This window comes from Lampetra planeri, chromosome 34 (genome assembly GCF_965212315.1).
Source record: "Lampetra planeri chromosome 34, kcLamPlan1.2.h2, whole genome shotgun sequence".
In the NCBI taxonomy this organism is placed as follows: domain Eukaryota; kingdom Metazoa; phylum Chordata; class Hyperoartia; order Petromyzontiformes; family Petromyzontidae; genus Lampetra; species Lampetra planeri.
Genome location: NC_136140.1, coordinates 4689436 through 4714206, shown reverse-complemented (window position 1 = coordinate 4714206; position 24771 = coordinate 4689436). Strand labels below are relative to the sequence as shown.

Sequence of the window (24771 nt, the reverse complement as noted above, 5' to 3'; positions counted from 1 at the left end):
CTGGACTGTATTTAAGGCTTTGTCAATGTCAAAGTTAATGAAGTTAAAATCTGGAGATAGTTTTTGCTAATTTACTTTTAGTGATTCGCTTACCCTTTCCTATTCTTTGCACTCATATCGGGTTTTTTTTGCATTGCTTGCTGTTGTAACTTTCTGACCCGCCCCTACTGGACATCTGTGAAAAAGAGCTTCACACCTCATCGGATTTCTCCACGATAAATATACATTATAATTTCTGATTAACGTATTGTTGGTTTTGATTTAAAGCTTTCGTGACTGCAGGGATTCATATTCTTGGTTCTTTCGGTAAAGTCACGTAAAAGGGAAATAATAAAATAATAAAAAATAAAACAATCAAATTCTCACGACATTTCGAATACAATACAATCAATCATCCATCTGGTGTGAAAACCACAGTTAGAATGTTTTTTTTAGTGGCGTTTTTTTATTATTGCTGTGATTTTCACACCTGATGATTGCTTGTGTTGCAATCGAAACGTCGTGATAATTTAATTGTTTAATTTTTTATCATTTTATTATTTCCCTTCTACGTGACTCTACCGAAAGAACCAAGAATATGAATCCCTGCAGTCACCAAAGCTTTAAATCTAAATCTGATTAACGTGATAGAACAAAAAAACATGGACTTGGCGTAACGACGTCATGACGTTGGCTCGCGCGATGGCGTCACACCGCAAACAACGCGATGACGTCACGCCGCAAACAACGTGGTGACGTCACCGCACATATAAAAAGCCCGGGAGGTTGGGGCGAGCAAGCTCAGACGCGGCATACGATGCGGCTGAGCAGGCGGCGGTTCTGTTATGCGGCGGGCGGCGTCTACTGCGTCTTCTCGCTCTACGCTGCCTACGTGGTGTTCTACGGCGCCAGACAGTCCGCCTCCACGCTGCGGCCACATGCGAGCCCTGGAGGTGAGTGTAGATTTTATTTTTTTGGTATTTTATATCATAGTACTATTTGAAGGTATCGCTCGTTTTGTATTTTCTAGCTCGGATACGCGCGTGCGGCCGAGGGTCTCGCGGCTCGGCCAATGGGATTCGCGATCGCGGAGGGCACGTTGACCCGCTGGGCCAATGAGCGTGCGGCAGAGCGCCAGGGCTGCTAATGCTCTCTACGAAATTGAATCCCCGGCGTGTTGCGTTTTTACTGTGTTACGTTAAGTTGACGCGGTTTAGTTTTTCATTTTACGTTAACGCGTGTGCATTACGAGATGGCTCAAAGTAGCAACGCACGGTTCATTGCAACGCGGACAAAGTTATACGTTTAACGGCTTGTCACGTGTGTAACGGCTGCCACGCTGGACGATGTGCTTATTGACGAGGGTCATTGCCCGAAACGTCGCTTGTTAATGTTTTTTACTTTTTTTAAATCCACGGCGTTATTGAACGTATTGGGGGTTTGGTTTTATTTTGTGTTGTTTGTCCCGTTGCAAAAAAACGGGGCAGCAGCATTACCAAATAATGTGTTTTAATTACGTACAGTATGCGTACTGTACAGTGTGGTGTGTTATTAATGCGTCTTATTACCATTGTCAGCCTTACGCAGAGATTACCGCGTACACGACAGCTTTAAAAAAACTATGCAACTGTGTCCGCGTATGACAGCGTGCTTTTTAAAGCAACGTAACGGTCTCCACCGCTTATGATTTTAATAGCCAACACGCACAAAGTGAGCACACATCGGGGCCTCCTGTTGCGAAGAGGGACAGCAAACAACAACAGCAGCTGTTGGTGGTGGTGGTGGTGGCATCCTCGTGGAACACAACACGACCGCACAACAACGCCAAAGAATGCCTCTTCCCCACAGCCCCCCACACACAACACCAGAGCAAAAACTCAACAAGTTTACGAAACATTGTCTTTGAGTTGTGCGCCTTTTGGTGTCATCTGGTCCAACACCATGTGAGACTAGGCTCTAAGAAAAGCTGTCTCGTGTGTGGATCAATCAATTTCAAGGACAGTGCATACATTAACAGAGTTGTGTTTTTTGTCTGCATTCCGACCGCAGGTATTGTGGTCAATGCAAATATGACTCCTTGTAAATAAGGTGTCAGTTTTGTTGCCAGATAAAAGGGTAAAAAAACTATTTTCAAGTCTACGAAACGTGTATGTTGAATGCGTGTTGAGCTTCTTTCGCGCCGTACGTAGCCGACTGTGCTTATCAGAGGTGCCGGGGCGCGGGGGGTAAGGACAACAAACTAAACATAAGCAGTTCTAAATAAATTATTTTCTATCTTAAGATTTAAAAGCAGCTGTCAACCACGCTTTGTACCAATACAGCCCTACACAGTATAGACACACACGCACACGATTTATATATAACCGGTGATAATACATTGCGGAAAAAGGCTTTTATTACGAGTCAGGCATTCAATGTAAATGTTGGTACACACAAATTAATTAAGAGTTAAGACTATCAACACGGGGCATTCAATGTAAATGTTGGTACACACGAATTCATTAAGACTATCAACACGGCCATACAGAGACTGTTTGTTAACTAATATGTAAGTTAAACAAAATTCGGCTTTAGATATTGCACACGGATTGCAAAGGCACATTGCTGCTACCATGAGGTCAAAGTCTGTATTGTATAATGTTGGTGCTGATAGGACATTCTACGTTGGAATCGTGTTCATAATAATGGGAGCTGTACAAAAGTTAGACACCGTTTGCCTGCAGAGAGGTTGGTTGGCAGGCTGCAAACACTTCTAAAACTTTACGGTAATCTGACATGTAATGAATTGATATGTTTGTACGTGTTGATGTGTTACAATACATTTGCAGGTGCATATCGGATAAGAAACAAATCTAAACTTTACTCACGATGCCTATGTTTTGTAACTCGGCAATAACATGTATTTCAATCATCTTGTTGTACCGTTTGCTTTGCTAATTAAGTTGTAGTAACTGTATCGAGACCTTTTGAGAAATTGGTCAAATATAGGCAAATCTAAGTGTTGCCTTTTCTCATGAACAGTCCCCATGTGTTTGTGCAGCATTTGAAAAGGTTGCTTTTCAAATGTCCCTTGTTTCCTGCAGTCCAGAAGGTTTACTGCACAGAAGATGGTTGTGAGCAAGAGACAGGGGTCTGTGTGTACACATCACTGTGGGCTGAGATTCTCTAGATTTACCGAAGCCCACTTGTGTGGCCTGGCAATGGAGTGCCACGTCCTCCACCGGCTAAAACACACGTGATTTTACTTACTTACAAAGGACATTTCGTTCGGCTGTGTTTCATAGACGAGGAGCATGTGAAGTTTTATCAGCATTCATACACACACACGCACGCGTTTGCATTTGCAGGTAAATTTCCAGAAGCCCATTTTGAGACTGCATTTTCAACATATATATTTTCGTAATGAGTAACAAGGGCTAAGTTGCCCACGCATGGTGAACGTGTCCAAAGAACTTGGACATAGTTTGCACGGCACATGCGTTTTTAACCTTGAAAAACTTGTTTACAATATAAAGGCTGACTTTTATCGACATTGTTTTGTAAGGAAGGTTTAGAACATTTGACTGATTAACACGTGTGGGCTGTAATGAATGCATGCACAAGAAATGGGCTGGTGTTTGTCTAAGCAAAAGTTCGTACAGTGTCTGCTTTGTAACACGCCTACTCCCTCTTCACATTTTAAGGACATTTGCTCTGCGGTGACAGCTGTAAGTAATGTGCTTCTGAGATTGTTTACATTTTACCAGTGAGGCATCTGCTATTTTTGAGGTGGCTGTTGTGGATGTATGTTGAAGCATCGGAGTATTATGCTATGTGTCGGTTCGCAACATGTGTGTTGTGTCATGGATAAAGTTTACTAAAAGGTGGCGTGATCTTACAAATCTTTTTGCCTCTCATCTCTGCTGCTTTTTTAAACGTTCATAAAGGTTGACCTGTGCTACACCGATTCACGAGTGTGAATGGTCTTCTGTGTGGAAAGCCGCAAGTCCTTTGAACAGGGATAAGAAAGCAGGTTTCCCCACATTTCAGCCTCCACCACAAAATTATCCCATGGGTACTTTTTGGCTCCTGATTGAGGATGAAATGAAATCTTTCTCCCCTAGGCTCCAACCGTGTGCTACGATCTGGACACCTACCTCGTAATGTGTGAACGACCTGCCAGCTTTTAAAAGTTATGCACTGCCCAAAAATATTTCTTGTGATTTAATTCACAGTATATTGCAGTGAGCTTTTATATTTCCCATCAAATTAGGAAAATTCATGCTTTGTCTCCAATTTGAAATGGGATTAAAGATTTTTAGGGGTCACAAGTTTGTCCAGCCATTCAATAGAATGGCTGGACATGTCACAGTATTGGGAAAGTGAGTCAATACTTACAGGATACTTTAACTTGAGAAAGGTGTTTCCAACATTGTATAATATACATTAAACATTTTAACACACGCTTTCGCGACCAATATCCATAATAGAGGTTTTTTTGGGGGTTAGATCGTGTAAATATATAAATGTGTCGTTAACACCCGCTACCACCCGACACGGCGTTGTCATGTAAACAAAACATGTCAAGATCAAAGGGCTCGCATAATGCACATGCATAATGTACGTTGACTCATAAATTCCCCCGCCTCTAAGGAACGAAACAGTTAGACTTCTCCACAAATCTGGCTGTCGCCTGATGAAGCTAGTTTTAATTACTGGCAAAACGTCGTGCTCGGATTGTAAATGTTGTGGCTTGGCTGTCCAACACACCGGTGTGCTGTTCTAGTGACAAATTGGCACGTTCTGTTTACGTGACAACCCTTACTAGTTGGCTGTGACGGGTTTTAACGACACATCTTTTTACGCGATCTAACCCAAAAAAAAACCTCTTATACATTAAACATGCTTTTCTCAAGTAACAGACCGATGACCTCGTCTGCTTTTTCAGTGCAATGGTAGATATGCAGGCATCTGCTGTATAAACATGTCAAACGTTCTTTACTGCGGAATTCCACAAGTGTAGAATTTCGACATAAATCCGATACCATCAAGACTGAGCTGAGATCCATCATCGGAAATTGCACAAAATACCTGCCTGTTTCCCACAGGAATGTTGGCACGGATTGCCCCTGAAGATGGATGCAAGATATCTATTCTTTATAACAGGCAGCCCATGTCTCTGTGACCCAGGTGTTCACTTTGAGTTGTTGCAATGCTGAAATGTTCCCTTCATGATGGGCACAAATCATTCTGCTGCCTATCAACCCATACTTAAGCATGCACTGCGAGTTTTTTTTCAAAATTAGTTTTCACCGGCTGCAATTTGCCAGGTAACTAATAAATATGTCACAAGTTGTCATTCTTGGAACGTGGTGGAAAGAACCTTGGCATTTTGAATGACAAAGTGTAGCGCATGCGCCAGAGTGTGCAATATTCTTATGAGCAGAATTTGCAGGGTTTTTTGAAAGAGTGATAAAAGCCCAACAGCCTAATTTTTCTGAAGCACAATTTTCATGTACAACTCGTGTTGTAGAATAAGTCTCTTGGTGAGGCGGTGGAGCAGTGGCGCAGCGTTTAGCACATTCTAGTATGAACCCGATGACCTGGTTTCGATTCCTGGCTATAGCTAACTTTGGTGGCAAGTGATATCTTCACCCAGTCCTGGGCCTGCCCCTTCGCCAACCTGTATAGACCAGCATGGGGAAGTATCGTCAATCAACATCCATGACCAACACCGGGTGGGGAGGCCTTCATCCGTCAGTGGATTTGTTTTTCTTTATCATGGATTGGCAGCAGATGAAACGGTGCAAAGGCTTTCTTTCATTAACTCGTATTAATGTGAAAATGCCAGTTGCAGCAATCTGATACCTTGCTTTCTTTGCATTTGGCGTGCTGTTCAACAGACCGGCATATAGCGGGCAGAGCTGGACAAGTGGATGCCATGGTTGGAAAAGGAGTGGACGAGGTGGAGGAGGAAGATGACGGGACGGAGTGGAATCCATGGGGCCAGGAGTTTGAGAAAGAACCTCCGTACAAACCGAGGCCTCGCCCTGGCCCAGAGGATGACTCCACGTGGATTGTAAAGGTGCCCGGGGCTGCACCAGGGGCACCGCAAGCCACCATCATCCTGCCCCCAGGCCTGCGCAGGGTGCACATCTGGGGAAAAGCTGCCATTGGTATGTGGTTAAACTTATTGAAAGCTCTTAAGGTGAACTTAAACAAGTCAACTTTCTTGCACTTTCAATTGTACTCTTCAAACGATGGGAAGGCCCAATTCCCGATTCCCTGCCTTTTGCCTGTATGGCTGTGACCAACGAGTCACTGACCAAATGGGGAATCTAGTCAAGGGAATGCTTAAGCTATGGATATAAAGATTCCCCCCCCAAAAATCGCCATGTTATGTTTTTTGTGCGTTTGGCAAATGATTTACCTATATAAAGGTATTTAGAAAATCAAAGCACCTATGAGTGTGCAACAGACAACCTATATATCGAGGTTAGTTCAACAAAGTTTCGTGTTGCAGACCCTGCCTTTATTTTCCCAGTGTTGCAGCTCACAATAAATAGAGCGACACAGACCAAAAGAATATGGTCGTGACATTGTTACAAAAGTTGGACCTTCGCACCTGCGTGCTCGTTTGGTCCCTGATGTGACTGGGGCCTGTGTGCTGTGATCATCAGAGAAGGACCGGCTCCCAGCCTCGGATCTTGCACCCGACGCTGGATGGTCAGGCCTTCTTGAGTCAGAATCTTTATCCTGGAGAAATCTGATGAGCGATGAAGCTCTTTCATATTCCTTAGACCTGGAATGCCTTGCTAGCTGTGGTCTGGTGTGCTCAGTCACCTGAGTTTTCAGGAGAGAATACAAAACTCACTACTTCCTCATTGCTTTCTCTGAAGTTCATTTTATCATTCCATATTTTTCCCGATTGTATTTTTTGCATTTGTTTGTGCAATGTTTTGATACCCTTTTGAGTGGGGCTGATATTACATTTAAAATAAAACCTTTAAACATTTTAAACCTTAAAGTTGGACAGCTGTATATTGTGAGGACAGTTTGCCCCTTTGGACCCTGTTCACAGTGGTCGTTGAAAGTGGTGCTTTAAATTGATGCACATGATTGGAGGATTAATGCTGAATGGCCAAAGCACTTGAATGGGATCATAACAGGGAAAGCCATTTGTCATTGGCTTGGGCTGTGAATTGGCGTGATGTTAGCTACCTTGCCTGGTATACAGGAGGCCGTGGGTTCGATCCTGAGACCCTGTGACACCTGCTGTATATTCGGAGTTTGCATTTTCTCCCTGTGGTCGAGTGGATTTTTCTCTGGGTCCTCCGGTTTTTCCCTCCATGTTTATGAACATGTGTTTAGAGGTTTTGGCTGCTGTACATTTCCACATGATAAGCCACTCGGTTGAGCTATAAATTGTGGCCAGGATGCTTTTGAAAAGGAGCTATATAGCTCAGTCGGCCTTGCCTGCTAAAATACAAAGTTTAGTTTACTTTTAAATACGCCACTCTGGCAGTGTTAAATATATCTGTTATCTCCTCCGTGTTATCGCTTTACAAATGGCAAAAACACATTCACAATTAAGGGAATTGGTCAAACATCTTAAAGCTTGAGCCACCGAAAATGTATTATTGAGACTCTGTAAGACTTTCTTGGGTTAACAAAGCATGTTATTAGTTTATATTAATTTGGATTAACTTGAATGCATATTTTATCAAAGTGTAACAACTTGTGATGTTTATCAGTATGTGACATTTTCACTAAGGGCACAGGTATGAATCGGTCTATGTCTCGATGCGAAGTTGAGGTTATTTTGAAGCGTGTTGGTTGAAGCACAAACAGTTAATATTGGCGTGTAGTAGCCATTAAGATACCATATCTGTGCACTTTCCCAAATAACAATGATTTACATTTGCACATGCTGGTGTCAGTCTCTCTACCAACATTGGCATCGTTTGGATTAGTAAAGGCTAACATTTGTTCAAACAGTCCAGGCACAAAATATATAGTTTTTAGAATACAATCACGTATTAATGTATATGACGTGTGCGTATGGCCACATCCCAAGGCTACCAAATAGTAGAAAATATGCATTCACAAATTATAATATCTATATGTATTCCATCATTTTCGGAATGTTCCGCAATTTTATCTCCAATGTGCAATCGATGTCATGTCAAGAGCCAAACAAACTATTTCGGTCTCTCGCAGAGCAATGGAACCATATGTGTTAGAGAATTGCTCCCAGAAGCAGATATCACAAAACTACTCCTCGCATCCCTTGAAGTTACCTCCGATCCCTACAATTGGGGGCAGCATTTTTACACTCGCCGGTCGCGTGTGGTTGTGTAAGATGAGGGTACTTCCACCTTTTTTATGTCTAGACAGCAAAGGTGTGCCAAATACCCTCGAGTGCAGTGGTTCTTTACCTTTACTGCAGCCTTGCACCCCTTTGCTTCTCAGGAATTCTCACACCCCCAGGGGGTGCGTGTACCCCAGGTTAAGAACGACTGCTCTAGTGGAAAGCCTTTGAACAGCAGTGGTATGAGCAAGCAATTGTAGGGCTGCATGCACCTTTGCCTTTTACTGAACGGTTTGCCACCTAAAGTAGTACTCATTTTGGTTCCATCCCCTAAACTATGACAGCTTTCTGCTCTGACAATTTTACCTCCGATTTTTTTGGAATGTGTTTTGTAGATAAATTGTGTAGTGGGTTTCTTGTGCAGTTACTAAAGGGCTGCCGGCTCCTGTGCATTCACAGTAAAAATTATACACGTTCTCATAAGTGTCACTTATTAGTGTGTAACGCTTTAGCTCACATAGCAGATGTATCCGCTAAGAGTGAGCTTTAATAATCCGAAGCCAATCGGAAGTCTGTACTAACTGCATTAGCTTGTGGAAATAATGGCTTTATGGTGTCCAAATTAAGTGCAAGATAATTAAATTAACTGTTCCATATACCGTATGTATGGATGTTGAACTTTCATACCCTACGTAGCCAATCGTGCTAATCGGAGGTGCAGGGGAAGGACAACAAACCACATAATATGCATTCCGCTAATAAATTAGTTCAGCAGTTGCAATACATATATTTCCAGCCCTTTGTCATTCCACTCTGGAAGAAGGCCTCTCCACTCTGTGTCGCTAACAGGGGTAGTTTGACCATGCCTAACCAACCATGCTGCGCCGTGTGGCTTGGTGAAGGGTGGCCCTCAGGACTGGTTAAGATAACTCATCACTGATGTTAGTCATGGTCAGGAATCAAACTCACTTTGCTGGGTTCATTTCGCATCGTGTTGACCACTGTGCCACCTCTTCCACCCAAAAAATTAACATAGTAATATTAATGTTTCTGCAAGTAGTCTGATACCTCCTAGTAAGAATTGTAGTTGCCAACATTTTTCTTTTTATACTGTATTATGTGTATTTCTTTTTACCAGGTAAGGCCCACTACTAGCTCTTTTTCGGAAGCGACCTGGCCACAAAATGATAGCTCAACAAAGTGGCCTGTCACGTGGAAATTTATTGCAGCCAAATACTCAACACATGTTTCTAAATGTGGAGGAAAAAACTGGAGGACCCTGAGAATAATCTACGTGACCACAGGGAGAACATTCAAACTCTAAATATGCAGGCATCAGGGTTGGGATCAATCTCACGACCTGCATACCAGACGAACGAGTTAACATATTTACTCTTTGGTTCTTTCGGTAAAGTCACGTAGTTAAAATTAAGATTGAGTTAACATCTTGCCACCATTGCCTGATGTCTTAACTAAGAACAAAACATGGGCAGGAATCCGTCCAGAGTTGGCCCATTGGCTTGTCTGGCATCTCATATCCACAGCCAGTTGGAACTTTGCTGACTGGGTGCTGGCACATAGCTGGCAATGCAGCAGACAGCCTGGTTTCCCATAGCAGCCTGACATAGCCGAACCGATTAGAAATCCCCGGCCTCTGGACTATCTTCTCAACCTATCCCACACACTCATCCCTTATCCCGTTGTGGAGTTCCTTTCTGGCGTCAAAAGAGATGCGTGCGCCTTGTTTTCGGAGTAAGGTTGACAAAGATAATAGTTTTCAGTTTAAATGTCTGACCTCACCAGTGACAACATGAGCACCTTTCACTTTAGCATATCTTGACCCATCTCCCCCTGGCCACAGGGTAAGGGAAGGGAATGATTCCGGTTAATGAAGCAAGTGACCAGGGATCTAGGTCCACAGAGCATCATGGCTCATTTAGTGTGGGGTTATTCATTAATTCATCTCGCATAGTCGGCGAAGGACCATTGCGCCAAACGTGTGACCTCTTGCAACAGCTTTCGCATAAACTGCTCTTGCTGCCATACCAGGGGGGGTTAATGGTTTGCTAATTAATGCACCTGCACATTTAAAAACAACGTATTAAGTTAAAAGAATACTGATTAAAATAACAATGTTATACCATTGCCATGACCTCTTTATCTATTCTGCCTCCTAAAGAATGATGTTGACTCGAAATGGGGAAAGAAAAGTCTATCGGGATGTTGTATTATTTTTCTATTTTTCATAATGACCTTTCGGAGCTTTTGCTGAGTTCCATAGGAGGGTCCAGCCTGATATGGCTTTATTCAAGCTGCATTACTTAATTGTGTTTCATTGTAATGTGAGGATTAACGGTGTAAGTGCCCTCCCCAACAATAACCTCTGAGTTCCCGTCAAGTTCGGCGCTCGTCAATTTTTAATTCATGCCCTTAATTTTCTCAATGTTACTTTTATATAGTGAAAACATGTCAATCATTTGCAAATAACTTTAACCACAGAATTAGCCTTGGCTGAGTAGCTGTTTGTTTCCACTTCATTAATCCAATATATTTTAAAATCTGACCTAATAAAATGCAATTGCTAATCTGGGATATAATACAGATTATGTTTTTGTATGTATGTAGGGGGAACTTTGTTCAGTTGCAATGGTTCACTCACAAAGGGATGCCTGTTGGGCAGGATGATTTAGCAAGGGATTGGTTTGGCCCTAATCTTTTGTTGTTGCAAAGTTGACTTTTTAAATCAATGGGTATACTTGCCGGCCTTATAGTTAACCCATTCCTGGCACCGTAAGACCTTTTCGCATCTGAAGATCCTTCAGATAAAAAACACACTTTGGGGTTTTCTGCTTGTGGATTTCATTACAGGCCTCGTAACATATATGTCACCTGTGTATTACTATTGATTGACAGATTGCATATAATGTATCCTCTTGTAAATCCACTGCTGAATGAGGGCCTCCTTACGCTTTGCGACTTGTAGGGGTTACATGACCATACCGTGCCTTGCTAGTTAAGGTGGGGAGCAGAGGTGCTAAAAACATGACGATGGATTTTTCTGCACTGGCTCTTGTCCACTACATAGCCCTTGCAGCCTATGACAACTGTTATGCATGGCGGTCACCCCTCCAAGCACCCTCCATACCACCGACATCTGATGAGACCGGGTACATTCCTGGTGCTTTGGTTACATGCGCAGAACATTTTTTTTAGCTGTGTTTAAATGTTAACAAGCTTCAAAAATGTTACTCTCAATTGACTTGGTAGAACGCGATACAATAATTCTTACGTGAACACATTTTTGGACTCATTCGAGCACTGTAGTGGTATTCTGCTGCGGCGTAAGTTTAGACGTCGTGTGCTTTTTTTGAACATTTACAGTCAATGGGCCGGGGTTGGTGAAGGCTTTCGGTTCAAAGTGCGGATTAGGTTTCTAGGTTTTTAGGCAAGGATTTACTGGCGGATGGAGTGGAGTAAACTAATCCGCTTTGACCTGCGGTGTGTGTGCTGGGGCAAGAATGCCCTTGGCTACCACAAATGAAAAGGGAATAAAGATGACGTGGGAGTCGCACGGCTAATGAGGTGCAATGTCAATTAGCATTGTCCGCTGATGAGGCCTATTTACTTGTTTTGTGTTTTATTACGTGGGTTTTTTGTGTGTGGACGTGGTTTATGTTTTTGTTATAAATGTAGAATTGTGTATTTTAAAGAAAAGGGGGATTGGTTGTGTCGTGGTTAGTGAAATTCCCAGTGGCGGTTAACATCGGTGTTAAAAGATATCTGAATCAGTTCTGGACCATTGACCAGCCTGGTGAAGTATGGTCAATAGACCCTCACGACCTATGTGTCGCGGGAAGGCCTTCATACAGCATTGGATTGATATGGCATTGAAAAAAATATTTAAAAAAAGAAATAATTTCTCTGCAACCATAACAATGAAATGTGTTATTCTCAGGCGCCATGGTGTGCATAAGAATGTATTTGTACCATGTTGTACTGATGGTCTGTGTGTGTTCTTCTTAGGGATGTACTTGTGGGAGCATGTGTTTGGAGGAGAGCTGGTGACCATGGATTCTTCTGGGCAGTGGCAAGAGGGAGCCATGACCATTAAGGACATGTATTTCAGGTATGGGCTAAAGGGGTGGGTAGTGGTTATCACTATTGCACAGCACTATTAAACGCAGTGATTCCGGGACACGGCTAACACCAGTGACGTGTGATGGTGCGCCACGGTGGCGAGATGTAAACTTCCTCGCCTGGTATGTAGGAGGTCGTGGGTTTGATCCCCACCCTGACACCGGTATAATTGGAGTTTGCATGTCTCTCCCCGTGATCCTCCCGGGTTATCGCTCCACATTTAGAAATGTGCGTTTCGGGTATTATTAGAATGTTATAAATGTCCACGTGATTAGCCACTTCGTTGAGCGATCATTTGTGGCCAGGTCGCTTCTCAAAAATAGCTATACAGCTCAGTCCGCCTTATCTGGTAAAATAAAAAATAGTTTTTTTTATAGTTTATAACTCCACCCAGTCCTAGGCCCCACTTCACCAACTTCTAATGACCAGGTTAGAGAAGGATGATCTAACAACTCACTTTACCAACATGGTATGACGAGGCCTTTGTCCATTCCGAGGGGTTGGCAAAAGCTATAACCACCGAGGAATGTCATGCATCAGAGCTTACACAATTCTTAACTACTGTAATCCTTTGCAACTTTGCTAATGTGTGTTGTGTACTTCTTCTTTTGACTGGTCCATGTGTAAAGCTGCGGCACAATGTGAATCCAAAGGTAATGGAGTCGCATCAGTCCTCAAATGAAATCCATCTGAAAGTATTTTAAATTCGTTTTGTATAAAACACACTTTAATGTACGTATGTGTTCGTTTTTTTGTTAATGTACATCGAAAATATGGGTCTAAATTCTAAAACAATGAATTTGTTAAACCGTTGGAGGACGTCTGACCGTATTATGCACTATGAAACAGCACCACATGAGGGTGCTAGAGGATAAGGAAACAAACCCTGAAGCGCGGGTTGAAGCGTTATGGTTTTATCACCAGGCCTCAGTACATCTCCCGGCGTCATTGTGTACTTAATTCATATTTGTTCTGTAAAATAGATGAGATGAATGGAACTATCTGGTTCTGCTAGAGCATTGAATAAAAAAAAAATTGTTACTAAAGTGGTTGTCAAATCTCCGAAGCTCGGGTTTAGCTTCGATAATTCTTGGATGGGCCAGCACACGCACGCCAAGTTATTTGCAGGCTACGTTGTGAGCAGCAGAGGATAGTGCAGACAAATTATTGTCATACTGTGCTTCTACGTTGCCACGTCTATGCTCCCTACCCTCAACCCGCACTGGCCAACATGGTGAAGTATGGTTAAATAACCCCAATCATTTGCACGCATGGGGGAGGGAAGCCTACTGCTGTGTATTGACGAAGGACAGATGTGTACTATTTATATTATCATGTATATAGATCTGAGTAAATGAAACCTGAACAGCCTATGTAATGGGATTTGGCTCTTTTTTTAAGTCCATTTTAAATGCTAATTCAAAGGCATTTAATGTACAACACATACAAACCATACATTCATGTCAGATTGTATCTCTCTTGGGGCTGACCAGCAGCAACCCCAGTAAGAATATAAATCTGATTTTTGCGTGTAACGTTGTCCGCTGTCACATTGTAAAATTAAATTGCAAGGTCCACAACAATACAAATATCAAAATGGCTGTACCCTATTAGAATACTTTTAGTTACAAAAAAAAGCTCTACCGCTCCGTCAAATGGCGTTTGGGCGTGCGAGTCCAGATCCCTTCACCCGGCCGGCCCCCTGCAGCGATAATAGACGACCCAGTGGCCATTAAATTGAACATTGTCTCGTTAAATGTAAATGGCCGTAAACACCCCATCAAAAGACGTGGGGCTCTTAACCTTTTTAAAAAAACACGGACATCGCCCTTTTCCAAGAAACACATCTTGCACAACTTGAGGCTGATAAACAAAATTAAGCTTTTGGTGTAATGTGGATATCTTAGTTCTACTTCTCTGGCCTCTCTGCGTTGATAAAAATAAGGACCATTGCCTAAAATATCTGTTTTATGCTTTTTATTGTAGGACAGTTACTGTTGGATGTTTTTTTTGTTTGTGTTAAGCTGATAACTGAACTAGTCTAATTATTTTGCCAATCAGAATGTAAACGAAGGTTTTAAGCCGTTGTGTATTGGTACTGTTTGTGGATCTGTTCATAACACTGAGAAGGCACTATAATATTAGTGAAGATCCAGTATGAACAAGCCTGTCATATAAAGTTGTGTAGCTATTTGAGAATTGCACATTGAAACCTGGACAAATTGATCAAAGCACTGCCAAAAACGTGCAGACACAACACAGGCAAAAATTACTTTGTACAAACATGCTATTTTTTTTTGCCCTGATAGCTACGACAACATGGCCCAAAGGAAAACTTTCAGGTGATATATACATGGACTAGATACACCAGGGCAGAGATGGGGAGGGCGTTATAGAAAGAACTGCTTTGAAGTGGTGAACTGGGATTTGAAGGACCAGAGTGGACGTTGAGATGGACCAGGACAGAGCTGTGTGGAGAAAGAGGGCCAGGAAGGCAGTCCACACATGAGTGGGAAATATGATCCTTATGGCGGTACCTCGGGGTACCAAATATACAAAATGACCGAGGCATTTAAATATTTAATTTCTGAGACACTTCTTTTTCCAGGGATGTACTTAACGATGCGACTGGGGTAATCATTCCGAAATCGGTGCCACTCCGATGTCGAAACGCAGCGAGCACGATTGCGCTGAAACCCGGAACGCTTGTACGCACCGTAGTGGTGCATCGTGTACAGCTTGTCGAGATGAGTCGATTGCCGCATCGCCGACCATCAACAGACTAAAAATGACTGCATCGTGGACATTTTGCGAGAGCCGGGGTACGATGGTACCCCGGGGTAGCACCATAAGGTTCATATGTCAGGAAGCAGAAGATGCTCCGCTTTGCTATATATAACGTTTAAAAACATGTTCACAAAGCACATTCTTAAGAATTTACACGAATATAATGTATTGGAAACGTGCATACTGACGAACAGAAGGTGAAACCGGCTGCAACACTCTTAAGTAACGCCGAAAGAATTGCGGGTGAGCACAAATGCAAAGCAGAGACATCGTATTGACAATATGTGAATGGTGAGTGCACATGGGGCGCATTGCAACAATAAATGATGGCTGGTAGATGGAGTGGTGACAGTGGCATCCAGGAGAGCATATGCCTGAATATGATGACCAGATGGGGGAGGCCTTTCTCCGACCAGTACATTGACATTTAATTTATAATTTTAATTTGTAGATTATTTTTTTGTTTTGTCAACGGCATTGTCTACATGAGTGAAAGAGTGATGATATTTAACGATTTGGCGAAAAATGCATTCATAATGATGTGACAATCGGGTGCTTTTATATCTGTCTTAATCATTTCATCTAAAATTGGGTAAATGTTATTTTTGATATCTAGATTTGAAGCTTTCGTGACTGCTGGAATCCATATTCTTTGGTTCTTTCGGTAAAGTCGCGTAGGTATAAAATAAATCTCCCCCTTCCCTTCCCCCCTTATCGAAAAGTCGTGATTTATTTTATTTTTCATACTCTGGAATGTTCCAGTATTTTGAAAAACAATTTTGGATGACCATTTCCTCTACAGTTTGCTTTGGTGGAGCAGATTAATATTGTTAAATATATCTAAGCGTTGTGGTTAAACAAAGAAAACAAAACAAACAGATTTGAATCCTGGCCATCCCTGCTAGCATATAAAGTGTCTTAAAGCATTCTATAATGCTACAGTAATCAGATGTTGTTTCAGTGATGGGGCTTGCTTTGAAATTAAGTGTTAATGCAAAATGTATGACATTATTTTATACCTAATGGCTTTTACTTCCATTTTTGGTTAATATATAGTTTACTGTTATTTGAATTCGATTATTATTTAATTTTATGGATCATTTTTTACAAACTTTGAAAATAAGGCATTCGCGTATTTTTCATTTAAATTCTTGCCAGTTTAAAATCTTTCCAGCCTCATCCCCGTAGCTGAGATTGTTTTAAAATGTTACCAACATTGCTTTGGACATTCCCGAGTCATTTAGGTCATGACACATCCACACAGGCTGAAGCACAGATGAAAGGATATCCAGAAGGGAAATGAGGATGGGATTACTCGTCACTGGTCTGGTAATGGGAAACGTGTTTTGCATTCAAAGTAATTGTTGAGATTGTTGTTCTTATCATGGGACCTTTTTTGCCAGCATCAAAGTATGAAGGATAAGAATAGGTTCTTCCTTTTCTGGCAATAAAACTGGTGTTTAGATATTCAAACACCAAATGGATACCTTTTGATCATATAGCTGCTCGACCAGAGCTATTCATGCTCTCATACGTGCATCCTCTTTGTACCGCTTGCCTTTTGGCGTTCGCTGGTCTGACACCGGTGAGACTAGGCCACAAAGAAGGCTGTCTCTGGTGTAGGCAAATCGGTTTCAAAGACAATGCATATATTTCGATTTAAAGCTTTCGTGACTGCAGGGATTCATCTTCTTGGTTCTTTCGGTAAAGTCACGTAGAAGGGAAGTAATAAAATAATAATAAAATAATAAAAATAAAACATGATAAAATAATTCTCACGATGTTTCGGCCACAACGTAAGCAGCCATCCTCAGGTGAAGACCAGGCCGAAACGTCGTGATAATTATTTTATTATGTTTTATTTTTATTATTTTATTATTTCCCTTCTTCATGACTTTACCGAAAGAACCAAGAAAATGCATATATTATCAGCATGTTTGTTTGTATGCATGTTCTCCACAAGTACGTGTGGTTAATGCAGACTTGATTCCTTACAGTGTGCATCAATGTCCACTTATGAAGTCTTTAATATGAGAGTGCTTAATGATGATTATCCGCTGGTTTTCTTGCCAGAGGAGATGACACATGAGTGTGTGAGGTTTTTTTTACATTTTTATAAAAGATTGTTCTCTGTGGAACCTTGTAAAGGGAACGACAATCACATGTCCCCATTATTTTGTAGATGCACACCTAAGACTCTTCCGTGCTGCCTGCCGCGAGTCGGGAACTTCGTTCATGAGAAAAATTGTTAATCACTAGCAGGAGCGCTCGTGTGACATTGCAGCGATGCGCTACGATGTATTCATCTTATTTAGAAATGTGATGCTCCTCGTGATGTCACCAGAGTACCTCTGACTGATTTTAAAGGCTCTTTATTGTCGATAATGAAGGTTCAACAACTTATAATGAAGGTTGTTGGAAGGCTGGGACAATCAACATAGGTACATATCTAGAATATAGTAGCTGTTTCTTGGGTTGTGCCTTTAAATTAGATATTTTAAATATGTTAGTTGTGGGTGAGCATACACCTTTGCAGATATAATGCACCTAACTGGGCTCTAGTTTTGCCTATAAACAAAATATTGGTGTTTATTTACACACAACCCGTCACGTGAAGGGTGGGACAGTGGTTATTGCACTGCGTTACGAACCTGACGTTCTTGAATTAGATTTCTGGCCACAGCTATAATCGGTGGCGAGTAGCATCTGAACTAATCTGGGGTGTACCCCTTTCACCAACGCGCACTAACCAGCACGGTGAAGTATAGCCACACAGTCCCCAATGATTACGCAGCAGTCGGATTTACACGAGCACTGTATCGCCAGTAAACGTGCAACGTTGGTCCAACGTTGTTGCCATGTGGTTGCACCGTTGGGCCAACTTTCCCGCGTTTTACTGGATTCCCACATTTGAATATGGAGGAATGTGTTTGTCACTGTGCCTAGGTTCCGTACAGGCCCCATGTTGGTGCCTGAGCAGGTGCCACTGGAGGGTGCGGAAGCGGTGATGCTCGTTCTGAATGGCCGCGAGGAGAACAAGGTGAACGAACACCCCCCCTCCCCCACACATCTCACTCTCATCCGCGGCAGCCAAGATGATTAGAGGAGCGCATGCTGACTTGCGCATTGGTACTGCATATGACAGAATACAGTGATCCCTCGTCTATCGCGGTTAATGGGGACCGGAACCCCTCGCGATAGGTGAAAATCAGCGAAGTAGGATTGGCCCCCTAAGAATTTCCGTATATGTGTGTGTGGGTACCAGAATGTTTAAAATATGTATATTTATACTTTATATATATATATATTTTTTTTACTTAAATCTATTTAATTATAAAACCTTAATATTATACATTCACTCTTTCTCTCATACGATACGTATTATGGTGTTCTACACTCGCCAATGACAGTAGTATCTTGAGACTTGACTCCAGTAATGACGACAACAATGACAATGACAACGATGACAGACCTGTTTAGTTCGATGAATGTGATGATGCATGATGATGATGATGGTGTTACTGCACAGGTATAATGAGGCCTTTAAATCAGTTCGAAAAATCCGCGATGCACTGAGGCCGCGAAACTTGAACCGCAAAGTGGCGAGGGATTACTGTAAAACTAAACTTATTTTACCAGGTAAGGCCCACTGAGTTGTGTATCTCTTTTTCAGAAGTAGCCTAGCTATCACACATTGATAGCTCAACGAAATGGCTTATCGTGTGGAAATTTATAGCAGCCAAATACTCGAAAGGCATGTGTCTAAATATCCAGGGAAAACCGGAGGACCCGGAGAAAAATCCATGTGACCACGGGGAGAACATGCAACCTCCAAATATACAAGCGTGAGGGTTGGGATTGAACTCACAACCTCCTGTATACAAGGCGAGGTAGTTAACATCTCGCCACCGTGGTACCCAATGTTTTCATGGTTGTGCTATCTTAGCTCTGATGTGTTTCTGGCTGGTTACTGCATGTTGTTTGGCACGATGGTCCTCGCGTTTCTCTGCGCTTCTGTTCTGAGAGAAGCTCCCAACAGCACGTGGTGGGGTGGAACGGCGGTTGCCGTACTCAAGAATACATGGTACAATTCGAGAATACGTTGCAAAGCTAGCCTTGTGCCTTGTTTCCATGACCACTGGCACAGAAACCGGGCTGGAGAGCACAGCAGCCAGACCTGGCCAAAATCGATCCAAATCACTTACGAAGTTGGCCAGTTTGTGCCTCCCTTTTGTAACTGTTGCACCCCCACTTAATGATTTCAACCGGTAATGCGCCATAGTATTTGCTCACCCAAGAGAATGGCCCCACAGGGATGATGGCCTGAGTCACAACCCCACAACCAGGATTTGAACTCGCAATTGTGAAGCCACTTCGTCTATCGCTAAGCAACCTGGCTGGATTCTTTGCTATTCCAATGCAAACCAAGCCACTACACTGCACATACCTAGCGATTGGTATTGGTATTCACGGAAATCCTTATCTTAGGGTTGGGGGGCTCTGAGGACTGTAGTTGAGAAACACCACTCGGGAGTCGCTTCACTTTTCAGAGTCACCATGGTGGCGAGATGTTAACTACCTCTCCTAGTACACTGGAGGGCATGGGTTCGATCCCGACCCTGACGCCTGTATATTTGGGGTTTGCATGTTTCTCCCGTGGTCGCGTAGATTTTTCTCTTGGGTTCTCTGGTGTTTCCCTCCATATTGAGAATCAACCTGCGTTTAGGATATTTGGTTGCAATAAATCGCTCCATGATAAGCCACTTCGTTTGAGCTATCAATTGTGGCCAGGTCGCTTATGAATAAGTAATATAAAAAAAACTTTTAAAAAACGCGCTTTAATGAAATGTACCGTACTAGTAATGGGAGAACTCCACGACTCCAAGAAGTGGCCCCGAAGCTTGCCATAACGTAAGGGACCGTGGCCAATTACAGCCAACGTCAGTTGAACGTGGACAATTAGACCCAAGCCGAAACATAACATATAAAATATAATGTTTTAAAATATGTTTTCTATTTTTCATGATAGAATATAGTATTGTCATCAGTATGACATAAGTATACAAAGTTTGCAGTCGATACCACATTGGGAAGTGGGTTAAAATTGAGTTACAAGATTTGAGGATACAACCATGACAACAACAACAGACAGAGTGAGTTAAATAAAAGGTTATAAAAAGAGCTCTATAGCTCAGTGAGCCCTTAGTAATTTGAAATAGTTTGTAGGTTTGTTTAATATATATAACGTCACATCACCGCCAATGCTGTTTTTCTGTGGCTGTCTTTAAGGTGGCGTTTGCCAGGCCCTGGCTGAAGTGGGCACAGCAGCTGGTGGAGCAGGGCAGGATCCGCGGCGCCGGCCTCGTGCTGCTGGGGAACGAGCGTTGCGACAACGATTGGCTGGTGCCGCTACTGCGCGGCGCTGGCGGCTTCCTGGAGCCCACGTTCCTCGTGTACGACAGCCCCTTGGTGGACGGCTCCTCTGTGCTGCAGTGGCCACTGGGTGTTGCGACGTGAGTCCAGCTGGGCCCCATGCACTCGGTACCCCCCACCCACTCCCCCATACCGTGGTCCACTGCTGGATGATGGCTTGCACCCCCTCTGATGCCGTGGGCGATGCTTGGCAACGCTTTACCACGCTAGGTCAGCCCTCTTATTCTTGTAAAAATAAGAATAGGCTTTACCCTTTCTGGCAAGAAAACAGGTGTCAAGGTATTCAAACCCCAAATGGATAACAATTTTAAGGTATTAGGTCTGCATTAACCACACATACTTGTGGCAAAACATGCAAACAAACATGCTCTGATAATACAGTGATCCCTCGTTTATCGCGGTTAATGGGGACTGGAACCCCTCGCGATAGGTGAAAATCCTTGAAGTAGGATTGGCCCCCTAGGAATTTCCATATATGTGTGTGTGGGTACCAGAATGTTTAAAATATGTATATTTATACTTTATATATATATATATATTTTACTTAAATCTATTTAATTATAAAACCTTAATATTATACATTCACTCTCTCTCATACGTATTATGGTGTTCTACACTCACCAATGACAGTAGTATCTTGAGACTTGACTCCAGTAATGACGACGACGATGACAATGACGACGATGACAGACCTTTGCAGTTCGATGAATGTGATGATGGATGATGATGATGGTGTTACTGCACAGGTATAATGAGGCCTTTAAATCAGTTCGAAAAATCCGCGATGCACTGAGGTCGCGAAACTTGAACCGCGAAGTGGCGAGGGATTACTGTATATGCATTGTCTTTGAAACTGATTAGCCTAAACTAGACCTTTTTATTACCAGAAAAGGTAAAGCCTATTATATTTTTTCATTGTCTTTATACTGGCAAAAAGGTCTCAACGAGACTTGTTATTCTTCTTCGTATGGTTGATGTTGATGTAAAGCGACAACTATAATTTTACTTTGAGGTGGTTGAGCCAGATAATTCCATCTGGAGTAGCTGAGCATATTTCTGTAATGCCTCCTTCGTATTTGTGAATCCGGCATTGGCAAGTGCGGATTCAGTGTTAGTGGAGTGTCGATCTGAGAGCATAGTATAGTACAACTATGAATTTTCCTGCACTGCTGCTCTGCTGCCCACAACATAGGGTTATGGCAATAGACTAGAAGTGGATTCTTGTGCTCAAGATACATGCAGAATAATTGCCCATTCATGTGTTTGTAGTTCTAATAGTCAAAGTGGTTTTCTGTCCAAATGGGTGTGGGGTGTGTGTCTCATCTCTGTTTTGCAGCCCTAAGTCTATGATCAAAACCACACATTACTATGGCAGGGGCAAGTCTTGCCATGGCTTAATTATTGTTGACGTCCTACAGTGGTACTAATTCGGTTGACACTGGAGTCAACTCGTGGATTTTTTTGTTACGCGAGATAAGTTCTCTCTGATCACTATGCCATGCGGCCCAGACATTTTCTGTTTGTTTGTTAACCTCCACAAGGGTAAAATACATTGGGTCAAATGATGATTCAGAATTGTGACAATTCATCGAAGCATGGGAAATGCTGAACCAAGTGTGACTTCCAAGTATTGCATTTCAACCAAGTGTATTTACTCCCTCTGCTTTCCTTCTGAATGGCCAGATAATTACCGTGTCATGTGCACGGTCTCTTGGAATAAAAATCAGTTTGTGCATGACATTTTTATTATCCAGTATATTAATATTTTTATTTAATCATAAAGCCTCTGTGACGCTTCAATCTGAAGCACGCAATTCAACGCATGCCTCGTGAGGGTTAGGAATCGATATTAATCCACGAATTGACATACTGTTTTGTTACACCACCACTCATTCCGAAACACCCCCCCCCCCCCAAGATGCCACTTCGGGGAATTCCGCGCAAGTTTCAGTTGACCGTTGTGTTTGTAGAACGATCAAACTTCCGCATGAATTCTGGAAGGTTGCTCCGTCAATGCGTGTCTGGGACACAGCGCTGTGCTTGGTGCATGCCGAGTGTGCGTTTTGCGGTTTGTGGCACGCCATGACATTTTTCTACCATGTTTTAATAATAACTTAACATCTCACTTCCACTTTATTATGTTTCTCCCTGCACCCAGCTGTTAATTATAGGCTGGGTACAATGTGGAATGACGGTAATTATTTTCCAGCGATGGAATAAAACTAATTATTCATTTTTTAAATGTTATTTTGCTTTTTGCCATTTTTATTTTCTATTTAATTCGCTATTCTCAGTTTATAAACCAATTAAACTACATTTCCATATTAAAGTTGTAAGGAAATGTGTATACAGAATCTCAATTCCTCGAAGTGATCTGAGCCTGAAGCTGATTTTCTGCCATGGCAATGCTCATCTTATCGCCCAATAGGCAGGTATTTATGACTTTAAATTGCCAGTCTAACATAACATCGTCTATTATCTGCAGTGGTGCCTGGTCAAACTATTAGTGTTTGTTAAACACAGTCCTCTCGCTAATTCAGCCTTGTTTCATAGAAATGTTATTTTAAATTCTTTAATGGCAAACATTGGTAGATTATGACATTCACTCTGGGACACGTGCAAGTTGGTAGGTCTAAATGGCTGTCTTTGTGGAACTGCGACACCAAAAATTTCCTTCCTTAACGCTGCTGCCGAGAGTTAACATTTCGGGGGTTATTTTTGAGGAACTGTGCAATATACTGTACATTGTTAGCGGATGTAAACATCTATCGCTGAGAGGAGGAACTGTTTGACCAAAATGCTTTTTTATCATTCGAGATGAGCTTATTTTCAACATTACAACCCTCCATATGTGCTTGTATGTCACGTTTTGTGTTCAGCATTTTAGCAGATAACGGCTAAGGCGCATGCATTATTACATTTTAAAAATGTTATCTTGCAGTCCCTTGTAACGCACGCAAGGTGGTAAGCTGCATTATTGCGTGTTATTCACCATTATATATGTTGCTATCACTACACAAAAATAGATTTCTCATGGGTTAAAATGAGAGGCTTACCACATGTAAAAATACATTCGAATAATAATGAAGTCCACCCAGTTCATCTGTAAAACAGAAATGCTTGGACTCCTAAGTTATTCTTCTCAGCCATGCTTAAATATGCTGAATAATGTACTAATACTGGAAGACTGCTTCCAGGTCAATCCAGGTTGGGTCAAACTCGTGCATTAGAGCTGATAATAGGATGATTATCTCAACCTCTGGGTTATTACTCTGACCCATGCAAATGCATAGATAGTAGAGAGAACGGATGTGCAAATAATAGGAAGGTCTGCCAATCGATCTGGAGCCAATAGGAGCATGGATGAAGGAATTTTCACGATCGTAGTTTTCAACGCCCAACCATCATAATAATAAAAAGTCACATTTATATGTCACCTTTAATTGAACTACTCAAAGGTGCATCACAACAAACATTATTGTCGCATATAATCCTACCACACTCAAGTATTAATCATACTGCATACAAAATATAAAAAAAATAATTACATGTAACAACTTACCCCTTCTTTTTTTCATAAGCCTTACAAGAAGCCAATGTCACACTCAACATTAAAAAATGCAGAACTCATCCATTTACCATACAAATGAACTTCGACTAAGCATGGACGTTTTTTTTATTCCTTACAATACAACCATGCTTAAAGGTCTCGCAGAGAAGGGCATGACTGACGTTGTAATCAAAGATGGTTCCAGTAATGTTTGTGATAATTTAATATAAAAAAAAGTTATTTCGCCATCATCAGCCACACGGGATTGTGGCACGACCAAGGAAGGAGAGATGGGTTCCTCCTGATCGTTATGCCTTAGATGAGCACGAGTTTCTTGAGATGAGCAGATGGAAGGCCGTAAATTGCCTTAAAATGTCAGTACTGTATCAAGTTTTCGAAATTAATGCATTCTGTCGCTGGAATTTCTCCAAAACTGCAGTGTAACAAGCAAGCCTCAAAAGTGCTCGCTGGTGATATTGTATTTATACTGTACTGTTTAAAAATAATGATCATCTGGTGTCCAAAATTTCGGTCTTGGTTTAAGGAATGTGTGCGTGCTTTTGCCATGTAGCAGTAATGGTTGTCTTTCATTCGT

The 24771-nt window shown here is 42.1% G+C and overlaps 1 protein-coding gene across 1 annotated transcript in view; it reads left to right on the top strand.

Annotated features, from left to right (window-relative positions):
* Positions 1 to 779: 779 nt before the first annotated feature.
* LOC144730049 (ribitol-5-phosphate xylosyltransferase 1-like) overlaps positions 780 to 24771 on the top strand; it is a 36933-nt gene continuing 12941 nt past the window's right edge. Inside the window, exons 1-5 of the mRNA XM_078610563.1 lie at positions 780 to 932; positions 5862 to 6134; positions 12293 to 12395; positions 18140 to 18233; positions 20483 to 20706. Of these exons, the coding sequence (XP_078466689.1) occupies positions 797 to 932; positions 5862 to 6134; positions 12293 to 12395; positions 18140 to 18233; positions 20483 to 20706 (830 nt within the window). The 5' untranslated portion in view covers positions 780 to 796. The remainder of the gene's footprint in view (positions 933 to 5861; positions 6135 to 12292; positions 12396 to 18139; positions 18234 to 20482; positions 20707 to 24771) is intronic.